Source organism: Crocodylus siamensis, chromosome 2 (genome assembly GCF_052110815.1).
Source record: "Crocodylus siamensis isolate JL-2025a chromosome 2, ASM5211081v1, whole genome shotgun sequence".
Lineage (NCBI taxonomy): Eukaryota > Metazoa > Chordata > Crocodylia > Crocodylidae > Crocodylus > Crocodylus siamensis.
The window spans coordinates 197,601,315-197,624,031 of NC_143396.1; the positions used below are offsets into that span (position 1 = coordinate 197,601,315).

The 22,717-nt window shown below is 43.8% G+C and overlaps 1 protein-coding gene across 1 annotated transcript in view; it reads right to left on the reverse strand.

The window, feature by feature from the left end:
* QSER1 (glutamine and serine rich 1) overlaps positions 1–15,427 on the reverse strand; it is a 77,977-nt gene extending 62,550 nt beyond the window's left edge. The window contains exon 1 of the mRNA XM_090032785.1: positions 14,809–15,427. Coding sequence (XP_089888911.1) covers positions 14,809–14,930 — 122 coding nt within the window. The 5' untranslated portion in view covers positions 14,931–15,427. The remainder of the gene's footprint in view (positions 1–14,808) is intronic.
* Between the last annotated feature and the right edge of the window lie 7,290 nt (positions 15,428–22,717).

Sequence of the window (22,717 nt, forward strand, 5' to 3'; positions counted from 1 at the left end):
AGATCGAAGTCATGGATGATGGTGGCCAGATGCAAATCTGAAAGAAAGGGTCACAGCCTTCTCACCAGACACATTTGGTGAAAGGTGCTCCTAGCCACCACCACCTAAAGATCCAGGTGCAGCAGAGGATGCAGGAGCACCCCAAAGCTGAAAACCTGAGCAATGAGAGACTATATATACCCCATAGGTTTTAAGGGTCTACCCAACTTGAGGAACAGGTAGCTGATTTTCCAGGGAGATTGTGGAGCTCTACCCAGGTCCATGGAGACCCAGCCCCTTCTCCACTGTCCACCCTGAAACAGGAGTGCATCCCGCCACCAGCAATGAGCCAGGCTCCATGGACCCAGATGCAGCTGCTTGTAGCATCTCTGCTACCTGCTGTGATCAGCCTGGGCTCTGTGGCCAGTGGCAGGGGCCTGCCCAGAGCCTGGGCTGGCTATGGCAGGCAGCCAGGAGACTACAAACAGTTGCAGTGGGGTCCGTGGAACTCTGGCCCAGCTTGTTGCCAGTGTCGGGTGCACACATACCTCTGCGCAGACAGTGGGGAAGGGGCTGGGGACAGTGCAGCCAGAAATGAGCCAGGCCGAGGCTCCACAGACCCTGGTGAAGCTGCTTGCAGCCTCCTGGCTGCCTGCCACAGCCGGCCTGGGCCCAGGCTCTGCTGCCTGCAGCCTCTCCTCCCACTGCCTGCTGCAAGCACTGCCCTTCCCTCCACCCCCGGACCCCTCCCCAGCACTACAAGACTGCAGGGCTTCCCACCCTTTTGTTTGCTTGCTGGCAAGTTGTCCCCCCTACCCAGCAAGCCCACTAAAATCACACAGCCTGCTGTTTTTTGTGGAAAACACCCAATTTTGGTAGGTCCCTAGTTATAGATACCCAAATTCCTCCTCAAGTCAAGTGGTCTGCTCACTACCATCACCCCGGTCTTATCTGGATTCGGTTTCTTGGGGTTCACCCATATCCAATCCCCATCTGCAGCCAGGCACTGGAAAAGAACTGAAACTGCAAGGCCAGGGTCAAAAGAGATGTGGAGCTGGGTGTCAGCAACATACCAATGGCACCTCACTCCAAATCTCTGCACAATCTCATGCAGTGGCCTCATCTACGCATTGAACAGAAGAGTCAACAAGGTGAAACTCTAGGGGGCCCCCACAGGAAAGATACTGAGGAGATGTCAAGCACTCACCTATCAGCACCTTCTGAGACCTGCCTGCTAGGAAACAGCAAAACCAGTTTAGAGAAGTCCTGCAAATACCTATTAGATTATGTAAATCTTTATCAGAGCCTCAAGGTCAACATCAAAGGCTTCTGAAAGAGTTAGTAAGATCAACAGGGCACAATTTCCGCTGTTGATCTCTAGGTAAGGATCACTGACAAAGGTACAAGCGCAGTCACCATGCTAGATCCAGGACAAAAGCCAGAATGACAAGGGTCCAAGAAACTGAAGGCATCAAGACATGCAGGGAGTTGTTAGGTGGCCACCCATTCAATGACCTTCCCCAAAAAGGGAGATTGGACAGGGCAATAATCCACAGGTTCCCAATTTTTTTACCAGTGTTCACTGGGTACCCACAAGGGCCCAGAACTGCCTTCATCTTCCTCACACATAGATGCATTTGGGAGCACAAAATAGGCCCCTGGTGCCTAAATCACCTCAAGAGCCAAAGAGAGGTAGCCCAGTAATTGAAACACTTACCTAGGGAAGGAGAAACCTGTGTTTCAATCCCTGCTCCAATAACTCTTTATACATTTTACCCAATGACAAATAAAAATTCATACATAGCTATTGGACTAGGGATCACTACCCAAATCTCTCTCCACTCAAGCGAGTATTCTTTAATCTTCAAGCTACAGTCATGTTCCTCTCTCTCTCTGGACCAATGCATCTTGGCCTCTTGTTTGCAAAACAACCCTTTCAGAACAATTGATGACAAGGTAGTTAATCCTGGAAAGTGATGGGGATTTGAATCCTTTCAGACAGAGAGAAGGATATCAAAGCCAGGTTTCCCACATCCAGGAGAAGTTGGGAGGGTGGTACTAATCCATCACTTCTTTGCCTTCTCCAATCCTGTATTTGGATAACAGGAATGATCCAGGTTCTCTTGCTGAAAGAAACAGCTTAGACATCTAAATCCAGGAAAAAGGTACTGGCTGTGAAAATCCCATCCAACACAGGCACCACTATAAAGCTAGAGTGAAGTGCTTAAACCCCAGAAAAGGGCAAGATTTAAAATAAACTCTTTTCCTCTTTTCCTCCAACTATCTTAAGGCAGCTCCAATACTCACATGCCAAACCATCCCCAGGTACTGTTTGAAGGGCCCAGACACAAACACAGTGCTACAGGATTCCACTCTTAGATCTAGACATATAAAGTTTGATGCTGAAACACTGAATACTTTAGTGCAGCTGTTCCCAATAGGTAGCATGGGTACCACTGGTGGTATGCAGACATCCTGTCAGTGGTACATGTTAACAGTTTTATTATAATTACTTTATTTGACAAAAATGTGCTGGTGGTACTTAAGGTTGAACTGAAAAATTTGCTGGTGGTACTTAAAGTTGTGTCATTTAAAATTGGTGGTGCACAATCCGTCAGAGTTTGGGAACTGCTGCCTTAGTGGATCTAGCACTTGGTTGTTCATCCAACACTATGCTATTAACCAGTAGCGAAGTCAGCTGGAAAAATTCAGTACTCCAGATTCCTCACTTCTTAAAACTAGGCAATACTTACTCCCTATATTTTTATTAAAATGTATTAAATTACCTTTAATAGTTATATGTGTATATGACGAATTAGGATGCGTGTGGAAATCAATGTGGAATCTGAACAGGCATAGGTTACTCAAAAAATCCCAATAGTAAACCCTTAATTTGTAAATTACATGAAAAATCAAACATATCAAACTCACAGTGGCATTAAGAGCCTAATGATTTTTTGTGAGTTCTTAAAAGAACACACGCACCAGAATGTTTCATAAGATCATGCAGGATTAATTAAATCAAGTCAAGTCAGCTGTGTTTGCTTCACTATGCTTACTTACATCAGGAGGCTGTTCCTTGTTCATAAATTATAGAAGAATAATTTCACTGACATAGTATTCTATTTTGAGACAGCAATGACATTGATATATACAACAAATTCCTTAAATATGCCAAAAGCAACAGTGTTCATTTAGAACTTAAACGTTTGAAGACTAATATATTAAACAAAAGCAATTAGTATTATTGAATCACAAAAATAAAATTTAGACATTTGCCTTAACTGGTGAAAAATGCTCCCTCATTTTGAATCTCTGAAAAAGCAGGACAAAAAACAAAGGGAGTTTTAGGAAAAAGCTATTAGAGGGAATACTCAATTCTCAGTCCAAAAACTGGTTGAATACACACTGAATTATCTTTCATTCCAAGGATGTTGTTCTTAACCTCAATAATAACATATTTTCTCACACCTTTCCCCCAAAATCAGCTCCCCAAAATTGGGATGCATGTTTTAAGTGGGGAAGCTGTTTTCCTCACTGGAAAAGAAAAGAGCACCCCTGAATACACCATGTATGCCACACAGGTGCCAAGACGGCAGTCCCCCTCCACACCTATAGCAATTGGCTGAGTGCTCGGAGCTTATGCCCAAAGCAGCAAGTGATCTGCTGGTAGTATCTGGATTAGGACTGTGATGTTGAAAAAACACTTCATTTACAAGTACTTAAATTAAAGAACTCCTTGCAGAAAGACCACTTAACTGTCTTGCTACTGCCAGTTACAAGCATGAGACAGACTAAGTCCTTCTGGAAACACAGAGCATCCCAGAAATGTGGTCTGCCACATACTATGGTTCCAGATGCCACATTATTGTTCCAGGAGGATTGGCTGCATGTCACAGTCAGCCATGACTCTGGAAAAAGCTTTTCCCCTACATTCTGCCTTTCAAAAAAAAAAAAGGTGTTTTACCCCAGGGGGTGGGGGGGGCACATGATATCATGTTTTATGTGAGAAAAAAAATGCAAAGTTGTCTTTCTTCCCTAGATAACAGAAAACTTCAGTTTCTACTGTTGTGCATACAAAAATCTAGCTACAAAAAGGATTTCCTCTCCCCCATCCAAGAAAATTCATAAAGATAGGGTTAATCATGGAATAATCTTTACAACCACAATCAGGATTAAATATTACACATTTAGGCAGTTCTTAGCACCACAATCCTAATGGTACTTTAAAAAATCCTGAAATTCAAAGGTCAGACCTGATTTCCATGGTCTATCCAATATCTTTTAAAACCTATCTTACAGGGTAAATGGGGAAAGCTAATTTTGTACCAAGCCTCTCAGCACTCTATCAGTAACATCCATGAAATTATATTTTTCCCACCTACCAACTTCTCAAACAGCAGGGAAGATGATTAAATGAGGAATTAAAAGATTTTCTGGCAGATGGGAGAGAAGGGGTCCCATATGAGCATTCATTTTGGTCGTAACAACATGCCACGGTGTGTATTCCACGCTTGCTATATCCAAATGTGAATGCCTTACTCGTCCATCCAACCTTTTGGGTGAACATGAATGACAATACCAGCAGGGAATTATTGGAGAATGTTTCTTGGGGAATATTTTCTTTCATTGGTTTAAGTTTTGTCCTGTCAGCTGTGCAGGCAAGAATTACAGTAAAGTTAGTTTTGTCGTGGTGCGTAGTCTTCATCAGTACACTTTTAGTGCCAGTGACAAGTAAATTAGCATAGTAAATGTAACAGAACTTCTGTGAGAAAGAATACAAGTGGAATGCTGGGGGAGAAAAAGGGGGTAGTTCTCATGGAGATACATAGAAACAGGAATTCCTGAATAACTCCATATACAGATAACATGTATTATAGAATATAGGTGCCTTACTGCAGTTTAGCTCAGAGTATAGACATATAAGCTGCTGACAGACTTGGGGGGATGAGGGGGACAGGGAACGGTGCTTTACTTTTGGCTCCAAGCACAACACATGTGCAGAAGAGAAACTGCATCAGTTTGACCCAGCTCACCCAACATCTGTACAGATCGCATGCATTAGTGGGGCTTTTTAGCCCTACTAGTTGGATCACTTATTAGATAAAAGCATGAAAGAGCCTTACTGAAGCATACAATCTGTACAAGTGCTGGGGACCTGGGTCACAGTGATGCTGTTTCTATTCCCCAGTAAAGTGCTGTTTTTATTCCCCACCCCCCCAATGTCTGTAAGCACCCACAGTTTACTATATGGGAAAAGGAGAAGGATCTTAGCCTCCTGTTATCTGCTTCACAGTAACTGCCTGGGGAACATTCACCTACCTCTTTCACTGGAGGCAAAGTTGCCACACTTAGCTTCCACATGTATCCAGGTAAAAGCATGCCTATGGACAGTTACCTTAAAGCAACTAATGCGTAAAGGCGCTCCACCTTTTATCCAATGTTGGAATGCCCATGCCATTAACTCATTTAGCTATACAGCCCTTAGAGAAGAGCATTAGAAATGCAGATGAAAGATGAAGAGCACCAGGACAAATAAGAGTTTAACTGTACACAAAGCTGTTCCTGATTAACTGTTCTAAAATAAAAACGTCTACATGTGGCACTAATCCAAAACATGAGCATCTTTGCTCCTGTTTATTGTAACACTTTGAAAATGTAGAAAACTAAACAGGGAACAAGACACTTGTGTGGACATTGTGATTCTGGCATACAAGTTAAACAGGAGCAACTCCATGTACAAGCAAGCTCTTAGGAAAAAACTGAACAAGGGGAAGTGAGACAGATATGGACAGAAATAGAAAGACAAACTGTGAAATCCATCCAAGAAGGTAAGTAACCTTACTTCAAGTTAACCAAGTAGCTCTTAGTCCTCCCTTTGGTTCTGAACGGAGACCTGCTATGTCTTTGCTTAAAATATAGAAGTAATTTCCTTTTACTTTTGTGTCTCAAAAAGTCCTGTAAAACCTGAAACTATGTTTGGAGTATTTGTTAACTTTCCAGCATTTCTTCTTTGAAGGTGTAGGTTGATGTGGATATAATTACTGTATTTCACGGATAAGCAGAGTTTTGAAGCCAATTTTTGTCTCTTAAAAATTAAACCTCAACTTATACACCATGTGACAGCAAAAAAACTGCTGCCAACATACTGCTAGCTTAGTGAGCATGAGGCGCAGTTGTGCTAACTGCACTAAATGCAGGAAGAATGGTCTCACTAACTACATGAGATACAGTCGCACTAATTACAATCAGCATTATTGTAGCAAAGACCATATGAACTTAATTACTGATACCCCAAATACCACACTGTATTCAGGATGCCGCCAAAACAAATGAAATATGATGCTAAATTCAAGACCAGAGTCATCAACTTTGCTCTCAATACTAATAACAGTTCTGCAACCCGTCAGTTTGGTGTGAATGAGAAACTGGTTCGTGACTGGCAGAAAAACACAACATAAAAATGATGCCTCATGAGAAGTGTGCAGGCTGTGAAATGCAATGCAAATGGCCAGAATTAAAAAGAGACCTCAACAGCTGGGTCAACAATCAGCAACAGTATGGCAGAATTGTAACAAGAAATATCATCAAGATGCAGGCTGTGAAGAAAGGATTGAAAGACTACCAGCAATCCAACCTGGTGTTCCCAGTTTATGAAAAAGAATTCTCTCTCTGCACCAGGGAATGAAGATAAATCACAGAGATTACCACTTGACCTCAAAGACAAGATAACCCAGTTCCAGAGCTGTGTGTTGAACCTCCAAAAAAAACCCCAACCAAAACAAAACAAAAAAACCCAACAATTACCATCTCAGTCAAACCAGGAATATGGACAAAACATCTATGTGCTTCAATATGCCAACAAACTAAACCGTGGGTGTCACTAGTGCTAAAAGCATACTGATGAAGATTATGGGCCACAACAAAACCAATTTTACTGTAATTCTTGCCTGAATGGCTGACGGGACAAAATTAAACCAGTGGTCATCTTCAAAAGGAAAACATTCCCCAAGAAAGAATAATTCCCCGCTAGCATTGTCGTTCCTGTTCATCCAAAAGGCCACATGGACAAGGAAGGAGTTCACATCTGGATACAGTGACTGTGGAATATGTGCCCTGGTATCCTGTTACAACCGAAATGAATGCTTGTGTGGGACATGTTTAAGGCCACCTCTGTGACAGTGTGAGTCAGCAAAGTAAAACTGCAGCAAAGTAAAACAGACTTAGTAGTGGTCATCCCCACAGGCTAACATCCATCATACAGTCACTGGATGCATGCTTAAACAAACTGTTCAAAGACCACGTTTGCATTAAGTCGCTGAGCTGAACGATAAGCAGCCAACATTTGTATACAAAAGCTGGAAACATGCAAGTAGCCTCCTTAGCAACTCTGCACCAGTGGATTCTTACAGCTTGGAGGGATGTTAAACCCCAAACTGTTTTGCTTCGTTCAAAAAATCCGAGATCAGTAATTCTATGGATGGTGAAGAGGAAGATATTCAGTGGCATAATGAAGACCAAAGACAGAATGAAGATGCCAAAACATTTGATGCCAAGGATCCATATGACAATCAGATCGCTAATCATTTAGATTGGAAGGAACTGTTTGGGGTTGACATTTCAGATGATGAAAGTGAACAACGCATTTTTAAAGTAGTTTCCAAGTAGTATTTTAAAAATGTTTTGAATTGTTAAATGTCATGAGGGATTAAACTAATTAAATGAGGGATTTTTAAATGTTATTTGTGTGCAAGTTGCAGCAACCAGTGCTAATCGCCACTGATGGTACTAATCATGGCGGTGATTGTTCAGCTGTTCATTCTTGAGCTGTGCTGATTGCATGTAACACAGGGCAATTGGTGCTGATTGTGCTAATCATGCACCAGTGCCTGTTTGTTCTTGTCTCAGTATAAAATGTGGGTCAATTTATATATGCTGTGCCTATGAAAATCCTAACCTTTTGCACTGGTCAACGTATAACTGTATCAACCTCTACACCATAAAATATGGTATTTACCTTTGTCTCTGTTTATCTTTGATTTACGGAGTAGATATACACAATACTATAGCTAGCTTCTTAAGGAGATATTCTAAAATTTAGAAAACTAAAACCAAAATTGTTACTACCTGGGCTGATGGCCAAATTTTTCATTTTAAAAATGTCAAGGAAGACAGATGACAAAATGATACGTCATTTGGACAAGCTCCGACATCATTTAAAATTAATTTACTCTAGTTGGAGGTGCCTCTTAATGAAAAAAACCTGATCTTTCTGAATGCCCCCTCCTACGTCTAAGTCAATCCTGCCAGATTAATCAAGATGCTCCAATAAAATTAAAGATGACCATGGAAGAAGAAGAAATATAAAGGAAAGAACTGCTGCTCTGGCCTTCAATATAGAAAATGCTGATTATTTTTTCAGAGAAGCAGGAGGAAAGAGGAAAGAAGAATTTAACACACCTGGAAACTGAATGGTTTTTTTTGTATTGATAATAAGTTTAAGAGTCTCTCTCTTCCAAAAGACACAGATGTTTCAGGAGCCTGCTCAGTGACCTTTAAGAAAAAAACTTGTGATTCTTGGGGACAAGAGCTTATATCCAAAATTAAACCTGGCATTTCTGGTGATAATGCAGAGCTAAAGACTGAATGACCATGGAGGCAGATTTTTTTTAATTTTTTAGCAATTAAAGACTGAGTGCAACATTCCCTATAGACTGAAATGTAACCTCTTCACATACATTGTGTTATCTCTCTGCGTGCTCCTGAAAAATGACATTAGAAACACTTGAAAGCTGTGGTTAGATAAATCTAATGCAATTTCAATCTTCCTTTTTCTTTTAACTCTCCATCAGAGATTTTAAAAAGACTGTCGAGCAACTGGGCCTGGAGAGGGTGGACAGCTATGCAGTGAGAGAGTAGTTCAACAAACTCTCATTCAATCTTTGACCTTCCTGCTCAATGTTTTAACTAGAGCAAGCTATGAATATACACCAGTGTTTCTCAACCCGTGGGTCGCAACCCAAAAGTGGGTCACAAAAATATTTGAAAGGGTCGCAAGTCCTAGAAAAATGCAGGAAATCACGGGTTTCCCCTTGCAGGCCTGCAAGGGCTTCTGGAGGTAACCGGAGGCAGTGGGCACATAAGCATCTGCATCTCCACATGCATGTGGCAGGTATGCAGCCAGGCAAGGTGGTGGGGGCAGCCCCAGCTGCTGGGTGCAGGTAAGTTTATGAGCAGCAAGGGGTGGAGGTTCAGGGACTGGGGACTATCCAGAGGGAGGGAGGGGGCTGTGTGGAGAGAATGGGTGTTTGGGGATATGCCTGCCAGTGCTGGCAGAAGGTGGCTGGGTACCAAGGCTGCAGCAAGGCAGAGGGTAGAGGGGAAGGGGCCTGCCCCTCCAGTGGGGGGAAGGGGTCAGTGGGAGCAGGGAGCTGTGTGGCTGGGCCAGCAACACTGGGACCAGTACCTGTACTCATAGGGCCAGGCTGCTGGGAGACTCAACTTGGGGGGTGCAAGGAGGCCATGACCAGGCTGTCTGGCACAGCACAGCACAGCAGCCCCAGCCCAGAGTAGGGGGCATGCCACAGGCCTCCCCTCTTGCTCCTCCTAGCCTATATCAGGGCTGGACTCACTCTGCTGCCACCCCCTCTTGCTCCTCCTAGCCTATATCAGGGCTGGACTCACTCCGCTGCCACCCGCATGAGCTGGAGCAGCTGCAGCCACCATGCTCCAGCATGAGTGGGACGGGGGCAGCTGGGGGCTCCTTCCAGCAGAGCTGAGGGGGAGTGGGGAGAGGCAGAGGGCTGCAGGTTGGAAGTGAGGGGCACCAGCATAGCCCCAGAGGGCAGGGGACTTTGGGTCAGGAGTCAGGGTCCCTGCAGAGCCAGGGGGCTGTGGGCCAGGACTGGCCATCTTTACAAATGGATCCCACTACAAAAAAGGTTAAGAACCACTGCTCTACACTATACTAGCAGTCCTTAAAAATAAGCAAACACCAGAAGAGAAATACAGAGAAATCTTACAGTGTCACTACTTATACTATATTTGCAGTGTGGTAAATATTAGAGTTCAGCTTGAAATGCTGTCAATAAGTTCGGAAGGCCTAAGTTTCACTATTTTACTATATTTGCTTTTCTTTTAATAGCAAATAGGTAGAACATATTTCATTTTAGTTTCAAGCTCCTAAAGTATTGTTACTAAAAACATTTTACATGTCTATAGTGCCAGTAACATAGAGATTTGTAGAATCATAGAAAGTTAAGGTTGGAAGAGACCTCAGGAGGTCCATCTAGTTCAACCCCCTACTCAAAGCAGGACCATCCCCAACTAGATCATACCAGTTAAGGCTTTGTCTATCTGGATCTTAAAAACCTCCAAGGAGGGACATTCCACAGACCCTCTGGGTAACCTGTCATAGTGCTTTACTACCCTCCAAGTGAGAAAGTATTTCCTAATAACTAACCTAAACTTGTCTTGCCGCAGCTTGAATCTAAAATCTAATGATTTTATACTCTTTAAAGTTAAAATTAGTTATCTAGAGCAGAGGTTGGCAACTTTTCAGAGTTGTGAGCTAGAACAATCCAGCTTGGGTCTGTGGTAAACCAGCACAACTGCTGCTACCACCACCATGGCAGCAGCTGCTTTTCTCTGCTGTTACTTCTCTCTGCCCTCCAGTTGTGGTTGTTGGTCCTCAGCTGTGTCTGTCAACAACCTGCACAATTCAGAGTCAGATTCAAACTGTGCCCCCCCCGCCAAAAAAACAACAAGCAATACTGGCACTGGTGGACAATCATTTGCTAGCTAAGACTTGAGGTTAATGTTCAAAATCAACAGTGCTGGAAGCCCACATTCATGACCTAATGGAGCCGAGTTGCATAGCAATGAGTTCAAACATTTCAAACAAATTCCCTCAACTTCATGTACAGATTTTCAGAAGAATGAATCTTGTCCCTCCTCCTTTCTAATATATATATCAGACCCCTGGAAGAGGTCACTCAGCTATACATTTCCTTCCCAGCTGACAGAACCAGTGCCACTATACAAATAGGATAGTGGCTGCAAAAAATAGGGAGTGGGATGAAAAACAGATGGCTGAAGTTCAGCCCCAAGATGAGCAATTCTCACAGAGAGGTAGAATTATTTTAATTATCTAAGACCCTGAGCACATCTTTCCCTACAGCAAGTTCATAGCCTCCAAATATCATGTTATGTCCTTTCTGGACAAATATGTAATGCTCACTCATGATGATGCATGTCTGTTGTTCAACACTGGACAAGTGCAATTTCATCAATGAGTGCTGATTGCCAAAAGATAAATACAAAGTAGACACCCAAGCAAATCAAGAGACCAACATCAGTACATCCCACTCTCTACAGACTCCTTAATTGCTTCAATTAGGACACTAGGTGTTCACCACACCATTGAAATCCCTCACTGATCTTGGGATCAGGATTTCTCGGCAAACTGCTCTCCATCCATACCAAGACAACAGCTCTCACCAAGGCCACAGTTGCAAGCACTGTTTATGGGTTTATCGACCAAGGATAAAAAAACTGTTCATAAAACATGCTAATTAATACTTTTTTTTTAATCCTACTATAGACAGGGTAAGTTGTATTGTTAACTAACAAGATACAGGACAACCTTTACCAGGCAACAATTTTAAATTAAATTTGTCCTACCTATGCTAGAAATTAAAAATATACCACTTACAATGCTTTTAGCCAGCATGACTTTAAAATATTCCATTTAATTTAGCCAGGAGAAGCCTAAAGTGGAATTTGAGAGCTGGAGACAGGACTTTGTTATATTGATTCCTAAACTATGGCAGAAAAATGGGCTCACAAAGAACTGAGGTGGTTGAGTTAACACGGTAACTTTTTTCAAAGGTTATGAGTCTGGTCAATAAAGATAACAGTGCTCATACAGTATATATTTCTGTAAGACGCCTGCTTTAGCGTTGTGTGACATCTTGATTAAGATACTAGAACCATACAAAATCAACACGGCAGACAATAAATGGACTAAAACGGTTTGAGATCAGTCCATTAGCCAAACTGTAAAAAGGAAATCAACTTTAAATCAGTGCATTTCTTGCGATTCATCTGGGGTCTGCTCTTGACTCTACACTATATTCTTATTAATAACCTAGGGAAAAAAAACGGAAATCAGCACTCAAGGATTGCACATGACAGTAACTGAGGGAGTGACAAATAGGGACCTACTTACTCAAAACACAAAAAACGGCGGTTTCTGCAAACATCATGAAAAACAGCAGTTTCTGTGATTTTTGTGCAGAATTACCAGAAAAAATAATTTACTAAAAATAAAATGGGGGTTTGCCAGTGGCCACTGCAGCCCACCCTGCTCACAGGGCAAGGGGAGGGAGGCCATAGCATGAAGGAGAGAAGCCAAAATGGTGACCATTCCCTCCACCACTTATTGGCTGAGGGCTGCTTTGTGTGTGGCCTCACTCCTCTCTACCAATCAGCAGCAAGGGGTGGGACTGCATGAAGGGCAGCCCTCTGCCAATCAGCAGCAAGGAGCAGGACTGAAAGGCAGCCCTCACCACCAGTCAGTGGCAAGGGGAGAGACCACTGGGACCCCTCAACCAATCAGCAAGCGGGGGGCCCCACTGCAAAGAGACTGCAAAGGTGGTAGACAGCACCACGATTGGCTTGCAAAAATCACTTGTCTGCTGCCTCGATTTGGTGATAAATAAATTAAAAGGATTCTTCATTTCAGAGGTACTTGGGTCCCTGAGTATGGAACAGTTTGATTTCTGATGTGGCAAAATGTAAAGTTATGTATCTAGGAAAAAAGACTGGGAGTCATACTTATAGAATAAAGTAAGGACTCTGAAAATGACCTCAGGTCAATCAACATGAAGTAATTAAATGCAAGTTTATAGTATGACACTTGGTACAAGAGAACTAAAATAATCCTTGTAATAATCCTTTTCAAATCCTTGTATTTGAAAAACAGGATTCCCAAATAGCAATAGGGAAGTTATGTTGTCTCTGATGTAGAAGCATCTTCTAGAACAGGAATCAGCAATCCCCAGCACAAGTACCAGAGTGCAGCACGTGAAGACATTTTGCTTGGGATGCCACAGCTAGCCTAGCTTCTGGGTAGACCCCTGCCGCCAGCCAAAGAGCCCAGGCTGCTTGCAGCAGGGGGCGGGAGGGCTGTAAGCAGCTGCACTGGCCCAGCTTGCTGGTGGCGGGTGCACACGCACCTTGGGGCAGATGGTGGGGAAGGGGCCAGGACTGAACTGCCACAACAAGGATGGGGCCCCTCACGGCTCCTCTGCCATCTGCCCCTGGCACATCAACATCTTACAAATCGAGGTCGAAGATGTTTTTGGCACTCTGCCTATGTTCTAGAATATGATGTCTAGCTCGATTCCACAATTCAAAAAAGGATGTTGCTAAATTACAGTGGAATCACAAAAGAGCCATAAGAATGATTAATGGATTACAAAACATGCCTTCTAGTAAAATAATCTGGGAGGTCAATCTAGTTTATGAAAGGGAAGGTTAAGTACTATCTTGATCACAATCTGTAAATTCCATGGGGAACGAGACTTTGATAATGGGGTCTTCAACCTAGCAGACAAGATTATAACAACTGCTGGAAGATGAACTTAGACAATTGAAGATGGGAAACAAGGCAAAAATCTTTAACACCAAACGTAATTAACCACTAGGATAATTTACCACGTGCTGTGGTAGATTCTTCAACATGGACAATTTTTAATTCAAGGCTGGACAGTTTCCTAAAAGACAGGCCATGATACAACCATGACAGTTTAGGGACTGCTTACAGCCTATGCTATTAGGTGATCAACTAAGTGATCACAATGATCCTTTGCAGCTTGGTTATCTATGACTATATTCTCTAAAACTGGAATGGATCAGCCTTAGAGCTTGCAAACCCATTCTAGTACAACAGGTGGAAGAAGGGGTCCAATGGCCAAACCCGAGACCAGTAAAGTATGACCCATTTTGATTTTATTTTCATTGTAATAGCTTTGCCCTTCTGTACTACTAGATGGGAAGTGCATGTAGACACACACACAAAAACAAAACCCAGAAAGGCACAGACAGCAAGTCTTAATAGTCACCACTATGACAGTATCGGGGCTGTGATTTTTTGAGTTGACACCAGACCCAAACAATACAATTGAGGGCAAGGCTCAACCTATAAGATCTTCCACTGATAAATGTTTTGTGCGTTTTAGCGCTTCCTTGCAATTCTGAATGGCCCTCAGGGGCTAAAACTCCCCCAAGAAGCTAGCAGGCAGGGACTTTCAGCTTGCACGAAGGGCAACGTGGAAGGAAAAAGCCCACCAAGCCAAGCAACGGGAGGATGCTAGAAGAAACAAGGAAGGGTGAAACAAAGCTGCTAATACAAAGAGAGGGCTGGTGAGCTCCCGACACTGGAGCTTCCCTCGGGCGGGTGCGGGCGAGGTCACCGGGAGCCCCTGGAGGGCAGCGCGGCGCCCCCGGCAGCCCAGCATTGTCCCTGCCCCGCTCGCAAACCTCGTGGGCGTCTCTAGCCCGCTCGGCTCTGCCTTTCCCCGGGGGCCCAGGAGGGAGGCGATGCGGAGCCCAGGCTGGCGAGGCCAGGGCCCTCCTGGCGGGGCTGCAGAGCCCCGCGGGACGAGGGAAAAACCGGCGGCTCCGCATCGCAAAGGCGCTGGCCGCGCTGCAAGGCCTGGGGCCGCCCCTGCCCCTGACCCGCGTGGCGACGGCGGCGGCTCCCGCCTCGGGGCCCAGGCCCCGGCCCAGGCCCCGGCCTCGCGTGGCGCCGCGCCCGCTGCTTACCTGGGCTTCAGGCTGCTCGCGCCCCGCTCGTAGGCCCAGGCGGCGGAAGGCGGCGCGGCGGCGGCGGCCGGAGCCAGCGGGTCGGCGAAGCCGGGAGCCGCCGGGTAGTTCCTGTCCATCATCGGGGGCTCCGCTGGGGCAGCGGCGGGGACCGAGCAGGGGCGGCCCCCGCCCCGCTCCGCTCCAGGCCGCCCCCTCCCTGCCTCCGCCTCCCGCTCAGGCGGTGGCGGCGCGGGACGGCTGTGAGCCGGCCGGGCGCGGACCCATGTCGGACTGCTCCTTCCCAGGATGCACCTCCCTGCTCCCAGTTCAGCTCCGCTCCGCTCCGCCGGTCGCGGCTTCGGCGGCCGGGGGGCAGGGGAGGCCGCCGCTGCGCTGCGCCGAGCTGAGCTGAGCTGCGCTGCGTTGGGCGGGGGGTGGGGGCTGAGGCGGGGCGGGAGCGGCGGGCGAGCAGGGGTCGGCTGTAGCCCCCTCCCAAGGGGCTTAATCGGGCTGCCCCCGGCGGGGCTGGGCTGGGCGGTGTTTACACGCTGGGGCAGGTAAAGCGACTCCGCTTTGTTGGGGAGGAAGCGGTGCCAGTTCGTGCAGGCCCAGCACGCGGGGACCCCTCGCCAGGGCTGGTCTGGAGCGCTTCAAAATGGAGGGAGATGTTGAGAAGGAGGAGGAGGGGGCTGGTCGGGGTGTTTTTTTCTCCTCCTCCGTTGTCTCCGAGTGGAGTCACTGTACTGCAGGCTGCGCCCCCGGCCCCGGCCTGGCTTTTCCGTGCTGGGGCGTCCTAACTCCTGGCTTCTCTGCTGAACATCCGCGAGAGGCCTCCCGCAGCCTGCAGGCTGTGCTTGTCCTACAGAGGTGGCCGGTGTCCCTAAATAATAGGACACGGATTCTCCACCCAAATATAGCAGCATACGCTCTGTCTCCCCTTCCCCCACCCCCCAACTCTCCTCAGGCAGTGATATTTCCTCACTGAGAATTCAGTCAAGCCTTTTTTTTCCCTCATCCCTTGGGCCTTGTCTGTAAAGCAAAGAGGATCTCTCACACTGGGGATTCCTGTTAAATCATCACCCTAGGCAGATATTTCCTCACTTGGAAATCAGCGGAGGGCAGGTCTAGTGTCATCCGTAGCAGGCGCGCATCCCCCGCCCTCACTCTCCCACATCTCTGCCCAGGGCACTGAAATTACTGCTTAGGCCTCTGTTTCTGCTGTCTAGATATGACCTCCCATCCTCTGGTCTCTTTTGCTTGTTTGTAACTTGCTATTCTGCATCCTTCTACTTGCTAGTTTATTGAATACTAACCTCTCAGGTGTATCCAAATTCAACTCTCTCCCACTGGTGAGGAAGGAATGTGTTGCTAACTAAGGCCTTTGCTACGCATGACATATATTACGCAATTCACCAGTTAATCGCACAATTAGTTTACACTGGGCACAAGTGCAAAGTCATTATCATGCAATTAACTGATTAATCATGCAATGCATTTAGACTGGCCACGCGTGCACAGTAATTATCACACCATAAAAATTACTATCCACCTATAAAAAGAGCCAGCCAGCCAAAAAATTAGTGCTTGAAAATGTGTAACAACTCTATAGCAGGTTTCTATTCAGCTTTGAATGTGTAGCAGGGCCTTAGGTGTTTATGTTCTCCCTTAGACTTTTTTTAAATTCCCGAAGCTATCTCAGTTTGCAAACGGGTCTGTGACTTCTGCTAGTCCAGTTACATGATGGTTTTTTCCTCAAGTTGTTTACATTTTTTCCATAACAGTGATATGAAAAAATAAACAGCATCTCACGTATCCGTGAGCAACAGAGATGTACAAGGGTTAGAAAAGAAAAAGGAAATATGTACACCTGGAATACTGCATAGCAGCAATTAAATCAGACACACTGACATTTCTTTTCACGCTGGCTTTAAAGATATGGGCTAGCCTTTTAATCTTGTTGCAACATGTACAAAATACTGTTTTCCCTTCTGTAAAGTAGTTGGCCAAAAATTCAGGATCTTGCAGGTTGTTCCAATTAGCAAGAGAAACCAGTGATATCAGGTTTCTTTGATAAAATCCTGCTTATTTACGAAAAACATACAAAGTCTTGTTTCCCTGAAACTAGGAGGAACTAAACAACCCAAGGCAGTTTCTTTGCTTACAGCTACAAACACCTGTCAGCCAGTGCTAAGCCCTAAAAATACGTATGCATCTCTATTCAAGACAAGACAGAGCAAAATCAGTCTACTCTGATATGCCTTTATTTTGGAACATGATATATGCCTGTTTCAGATGATTCTAAGTTTTTTTTTTTCATAATTTTCATAAAGGAGCTTAAACAATTTACCCATGTTGTCTTGTATGCCACATGCCCCCAAATAAGCAGAACATAGAAACAAAGGCTGCCTGCAGACATGGAAAAAATAAGCGCTTTACCAGAAGAAGCAGTGCCTTAGTTTGACCTGGCTCCACAGTGTCTGTATAGATTGGGTGTTTCAGTGGAGCTTTTATCTAGAGCTGATTCAATCAGTAAAAGCCCCGATAAAGCCCCACTAAAGCACCCAATATATACAGATGCTGCAGAGCCAGGTAAAACTAGCCTGCTGTCTTCTCTGGGCATATGCTGGTCTCAGTAAGGGAGTGTGCAGAGTTTAAAGTAAAGCATGTTGGTTTTTTTCCACATCTGCAAGCAGCTAAAAAAAAATTCAGTCCTGGCTAACTCAGTGACATAATTTGAGTAAGTCCTCCTAGAAACTCTTATGTTTCCAGAAAGCGTGGGTATCCCAGAACTTAGACTGGGGGAGGGAGGAGGAACTTCCTGGTGTGGCAGGACAGCAATAAAGCTGTCCCCTAGACTCTTGCAACCAGGGCCAGATTAACACATAGGCATACTAGGCACACACCTAGGGCCCTACATGAAGAAGGGGCCCAACTGTGCTTATTTGACATACAATGATTGAGTGAAAATATAAATATGCAGTATTAAGTAGGGGGCCACAAGTTTGTTTGCCTAGGGCCCACTAAAGGGTTAGTCTGCCCCGCTTGCTGTAGCAAGATTATTACTACTTTACTGTAAATAGCTCTTTAAATAAGTGACAGGAAATAGCAAAGTGTTGCTTCCACACCCCGTGTCTCTTCAAGATACTACAGACTGCACTCAGCAGCTCACTTGTCCTAAGTCAGTTCAAGTGCTCCTTCAGGCACAAGCTCTCTCCTCTTTCCCCACTTGCATGTACTTTTAAGCACCACATTATCTTATTCATCAATCATTAAATATCAATATAATGTCATGATTTGACTTGGGGTTTAATACAGAGTAAATGAAAATGCAGTTCATATTGCAAAGTTTTACTAAGGCAAGGGTGGGCAAAATGCAGCCGGCAGGCTGCATCTAGCTCATCAAGGGTTTTTATCTGGACCGTGGTGGGTCCCTCAGCCCTACCTGGCCCAGGCATGGCAGGGAGCCTGAGCTGTGGCACCTGGGGCCAGTCCTGCCACCCACAGGTGCACAGCTGAGCTGGGGCAGCATGGCAGCCAGACTCCATGTCCCAGCAGCCCCAGCAGCAGCAGCAGCTCATTCTGGTTGCCACCACTACTGTCGCCACAACCACCTGCAGTGACAGCCGAAGGCCGTGCAGTGAGCAGATTGCAGCTCTGTCCTGGGCCCTGGCCCTACAGAGTCATTGCCCTGTGATCCTGGCCGCAGCCCCACCCACCTGTCCTACTCCTGGATGCTGCTCTTCAGCCGCCTGTAATCCCATACCATGCACCTAGCTAAGCGTGCCGTGCCTGCGGGGGTCCCAGCCTGTCTCTATGGAGACCCATGCCAACTCTTGTCTGGCACCCCCAGACCACTTAGGGAGTTTTGGTGAGCTGTTGCTGTAGGGGTGGGGTGCTGACCCAGCTTGCAAAACTCACCAAACCTTCCTAAGTGGTCCTCCAGCCCCAATAGTTGTCTACCTCTGATCCAAGGCCTCTGATGTTGCAGACAGTTGGGGCTTTAAGCAGGCATTCGGTTTCATTCATAGATGTCACTGCAGGACTGGGCTTGAGGGGACAGAACAAACAAGGTGAGAAGACTATGGCATAGGGTGGGGACATGAGACTTGAGCCTGGACAAGCATACAGAGCCTTAAAAGTAATTATGAAGAGATTTCCCATTAAAGAGAAAAAAGGAATGAATTTGAAAGGGCTAACATTAACAGCCAAAGAGGAAATTTAAGCTAATCACCAAGCTGAAATTTAGGAAGAGTCAGTTGGTACAGGAGAGACAGAATCATAGCGTTAGTCAAGTTTTGGTAGTGGGAAGAAATGTGAAATTGCATGTTTTAGAAATGTTTTCGCTCAAGCCTACATAAATACAGACCGGAAAAGGGAAAAATAAAAAATGAACCAAAGTTTGCAAGTCTGACTTGGAATTGTCTGGAATTATTAAAATTAATTGAGAAAGTGAAGAGGCCTTCTAGGAGCAAAGGCTCAGATTCAGATTTAGCCATGTTTAAACAAAACAGCAACAAGGTTGCTCATTAAGAAAAGGGAGAAATGTGGCCCTGGACAGAAGTAAATGTTAGTCATTATCAATGCAGAGGTGATAGGAGAGACCATGACATTCAGTCAAGTATTGGAGGGGCCAGAGCAGAGGTGGGACCAAAGATAGATTCCAGCAGTGAATTATTTTTCTGTTTGCATATGTTAGCACCTGTACTGCTTGTGCTGTTAACATATATTAACTTGCATATCTTAGCATGTTAACATACTTGCATACATTAGCACAGTGTACTGCTTGGAAGGGATTGGGGGGATATCATACAATGAGGAACACAGAGGTTTCTATTTACATATGAATCAAGAGTGATGAAAAAAAGTGACTGCCAGTATTATGCTAATGATCAAGTACATATATGGTTGAAGCAATTGAAAGTAGCATTTCCAGCAGGGAAGGGTTTACAGATTGCTTTGATTTCCCTGCAGGATCCAAGTAATCTCCATTTCAATGTTACAATTACAAAACATTGTTTCCTGCAAGTGTGTTTGTAGAGGGTGATATACATGCCCATACCCTACACAATGGCTTGTCACCATGAACTCTAATGTTTGCTATCAAGAAAAACTGTATTAAGCTACCATAAGAGTTTTATTGCCACAAGTCTGGAATAATTTGCTGATAAATGGAAAAAGTATCTGTGATATCTGGGACATCTCAAATTATAACTTCATAGCATCAGAGAATGGGTATGAAAAAAATGTTATTTTGGTACCTAAGGTTATGACTTTCCCTGTAACTTCATGGTAAATAAGGCAACATGATTTTAGATTTGCTGATATATTTAATTTCTTTTACATAGTTGTAGCAGATATTGATGAATCAGTTGAGTGGAACTTACATGATTGATATCCACAAGTGCAAAATAAGGGCAATTTATCTAATGGTTTGCAATTTCTATGCATAGTAAAAATGTACTTGCCTTAACAAGATTTTGCCTCTGACCCAAGAACTTTGTTTATCTCTTTCCTTAACAACAAGTTCTGAGACCTCTGCAGCAAGTTCCTGAGATGTCCTTATCAAGCAGAGATCCTGTTGCCTGTCCCTGCTCTCTAAGACACTCACACTAAACTAGGCAGGCAAGGTTTTTTGAGTAGATGTAATATCTTTTATTAGACTAACTGAATAGTTGGAAAAAAGTTCTTAGCAAGCTTTCAGGTGCAGTTACCTTTCTTCAAGCACAGGGAGTCTCTACTGGTCTGAGACTACAAGGAATGAGAGAAGCTAAAAGTGTAGCAGGGATGTCAGTGAGAATGTAAATAGGTAGAAATTAGAAGAACAAAAGATAAAGCAGGGAAGAGAAGGGGGAAGAAAGCAGGGGGAAAACTATGCTTTTATGCTTTATCACACTAAACTATGTACACTGAACTATGCCTTTATGCTTTATCATTATTATTAGAGGGGGTTATTTTTTTCCAATTTTTAACACATTTTAACTTTTAGAATCAGCTTTTTTATAGTACTTGATCATCATGATACCTTGTTTCCCGGGGCTTGAATAAAAGATTTTTCCATGATAACCTTAATGATTCTTTGACTGTCCTAACCTCTCTTTTATTGGTTAGTATTACATTATTTAAATTTATATACTAAAGTATGCACATAATGAAGGGAATTATGTGCTTGGACTTCAATTAGAACACACACACACACACACACACACACACTTAAAACCCTGACACTAGTTGGAAATAGTTTGTTCCTTGTATTAGTAAGTAAACCTTAATCTTTAAGTACAGCAATTATCTGCCTATCAAAAACTTCCGTTCTCCAAACACTGTGTACATAAAAATAAATCTCAGTGTTATAATTAAATATATCAGTTTTCATGCCTTTTAAACTATATCTGTGGGTCCAACTTTCCACTACTAAGTTATGGTTGGTAGTTACAGCTGTTATTTTCTAAATGACGAGCAAATGGGACTAACCTAGCTACGAATAAATTTAGGCTGAAAAAAAAATCCTAACCATTACAAAGATCAGTTTCTTTCCAATGGGAATAGTGGGATCACAAAAAAATACTTTTAAGATTGAGATTGATAGGTTTATATAACATAGTACTTATTATAGCAGGTGACTGAACTCAGTAGCCCTATAAGTCCTTTACAATTTCTGTTTCTAAACTGGTATATTCAGTCATAATTCTGAGACCTCCTGAAGTTTATAAGGCTCTTTTAAAACTTGTTTAAACAAAATGACTTCCAGAATAAAATAGCTTTCCCGATTCTCTAAAGCCCATTATACATCTATAAAATCTGGATCTGCCTTTGACAGGTTCCCAAGATAGTATCTGTAGACAACAGGCTGTGTACATTGGCTATGTCATTTGTCTGGTTTTAGTAGACAAATGCTTTTACTGAAATCCATGTACCACACAAAGATGAATTCATAAGACTATAAAAATAGATGAAAACAAGGAAGTAGTAATAGTCTGGCCGCCTCTTCTACAAGGAGGTGGCAACTATGTAAGAGAAGTGACTGTCAGAGAACAAAGTAAGCAGTGAGATAGAGCTGTTGTAAAAAAGATGCCTCTGAAGGTGCAGGAGAGGGAGAGTGGGTGGTTGGCAATAAATGCAGGAAACAAAAGAATTAAGCAACAGTGAAGTATGTACAATAGGAGATTATGATCCACATGCAGGAAAAGGGTAGGGAAGAAAAAGGTGGTCAGACAACCGAAGCACATACAGATTGGTAGTGAAAATGAAAAGTATGAAACAGGACAAGAAGATTAAACAAACAGTGAATGCAGGAAGTCATCTGTCCCCAATGGACAAAAGGCAGACAAAAGATATTAAAAGATAATAGAATTAAAGACCATTACAGATGCATTAAATACCCTTCCTCTCCGTTTTCATTTAAGCATTTGGTGTAGTTCCCAAAGGGATGTAATTGCAAATAGGAGTGAAGAGGATATAAAAAAAGGCATACATCGAAGGGCATTTCCCCTTATGAAAATGTGACCTGAAGTTTTTAGGCCTACTTCTGCTGAGGTTGACAGCACACTCCAATTAATTTTTTTTGCTTGATCTAATCTTTCCAAATTTTAGGTGGATGCTTATTTTATAATGCATAAAGCATATGATCCTATTTATAAAATGTCACTTAGTAGAACATTGCCTTCCATGAAAGAGTTTGAGCAACAGGCACCCTTTTCAGTGCATGAATGCAGACTAAAATTTGGGTGTAATTTAAAAAAAAGTGGTAAGTTATATGTGACTTTAAGGAGCAAGGGGAAGGCAAAGGGGTACTTAAGTGTTACAGACTTGTAAAGACTTTCAAAATGTTTTAAAGTTTCTGTTATAAAGCAAATGAGCATTTTCTTCCTTCAGCTGTAGTTGATTTTTGTAAATATTTACCTTGAGACTAGTTTTCAGAATAATATGG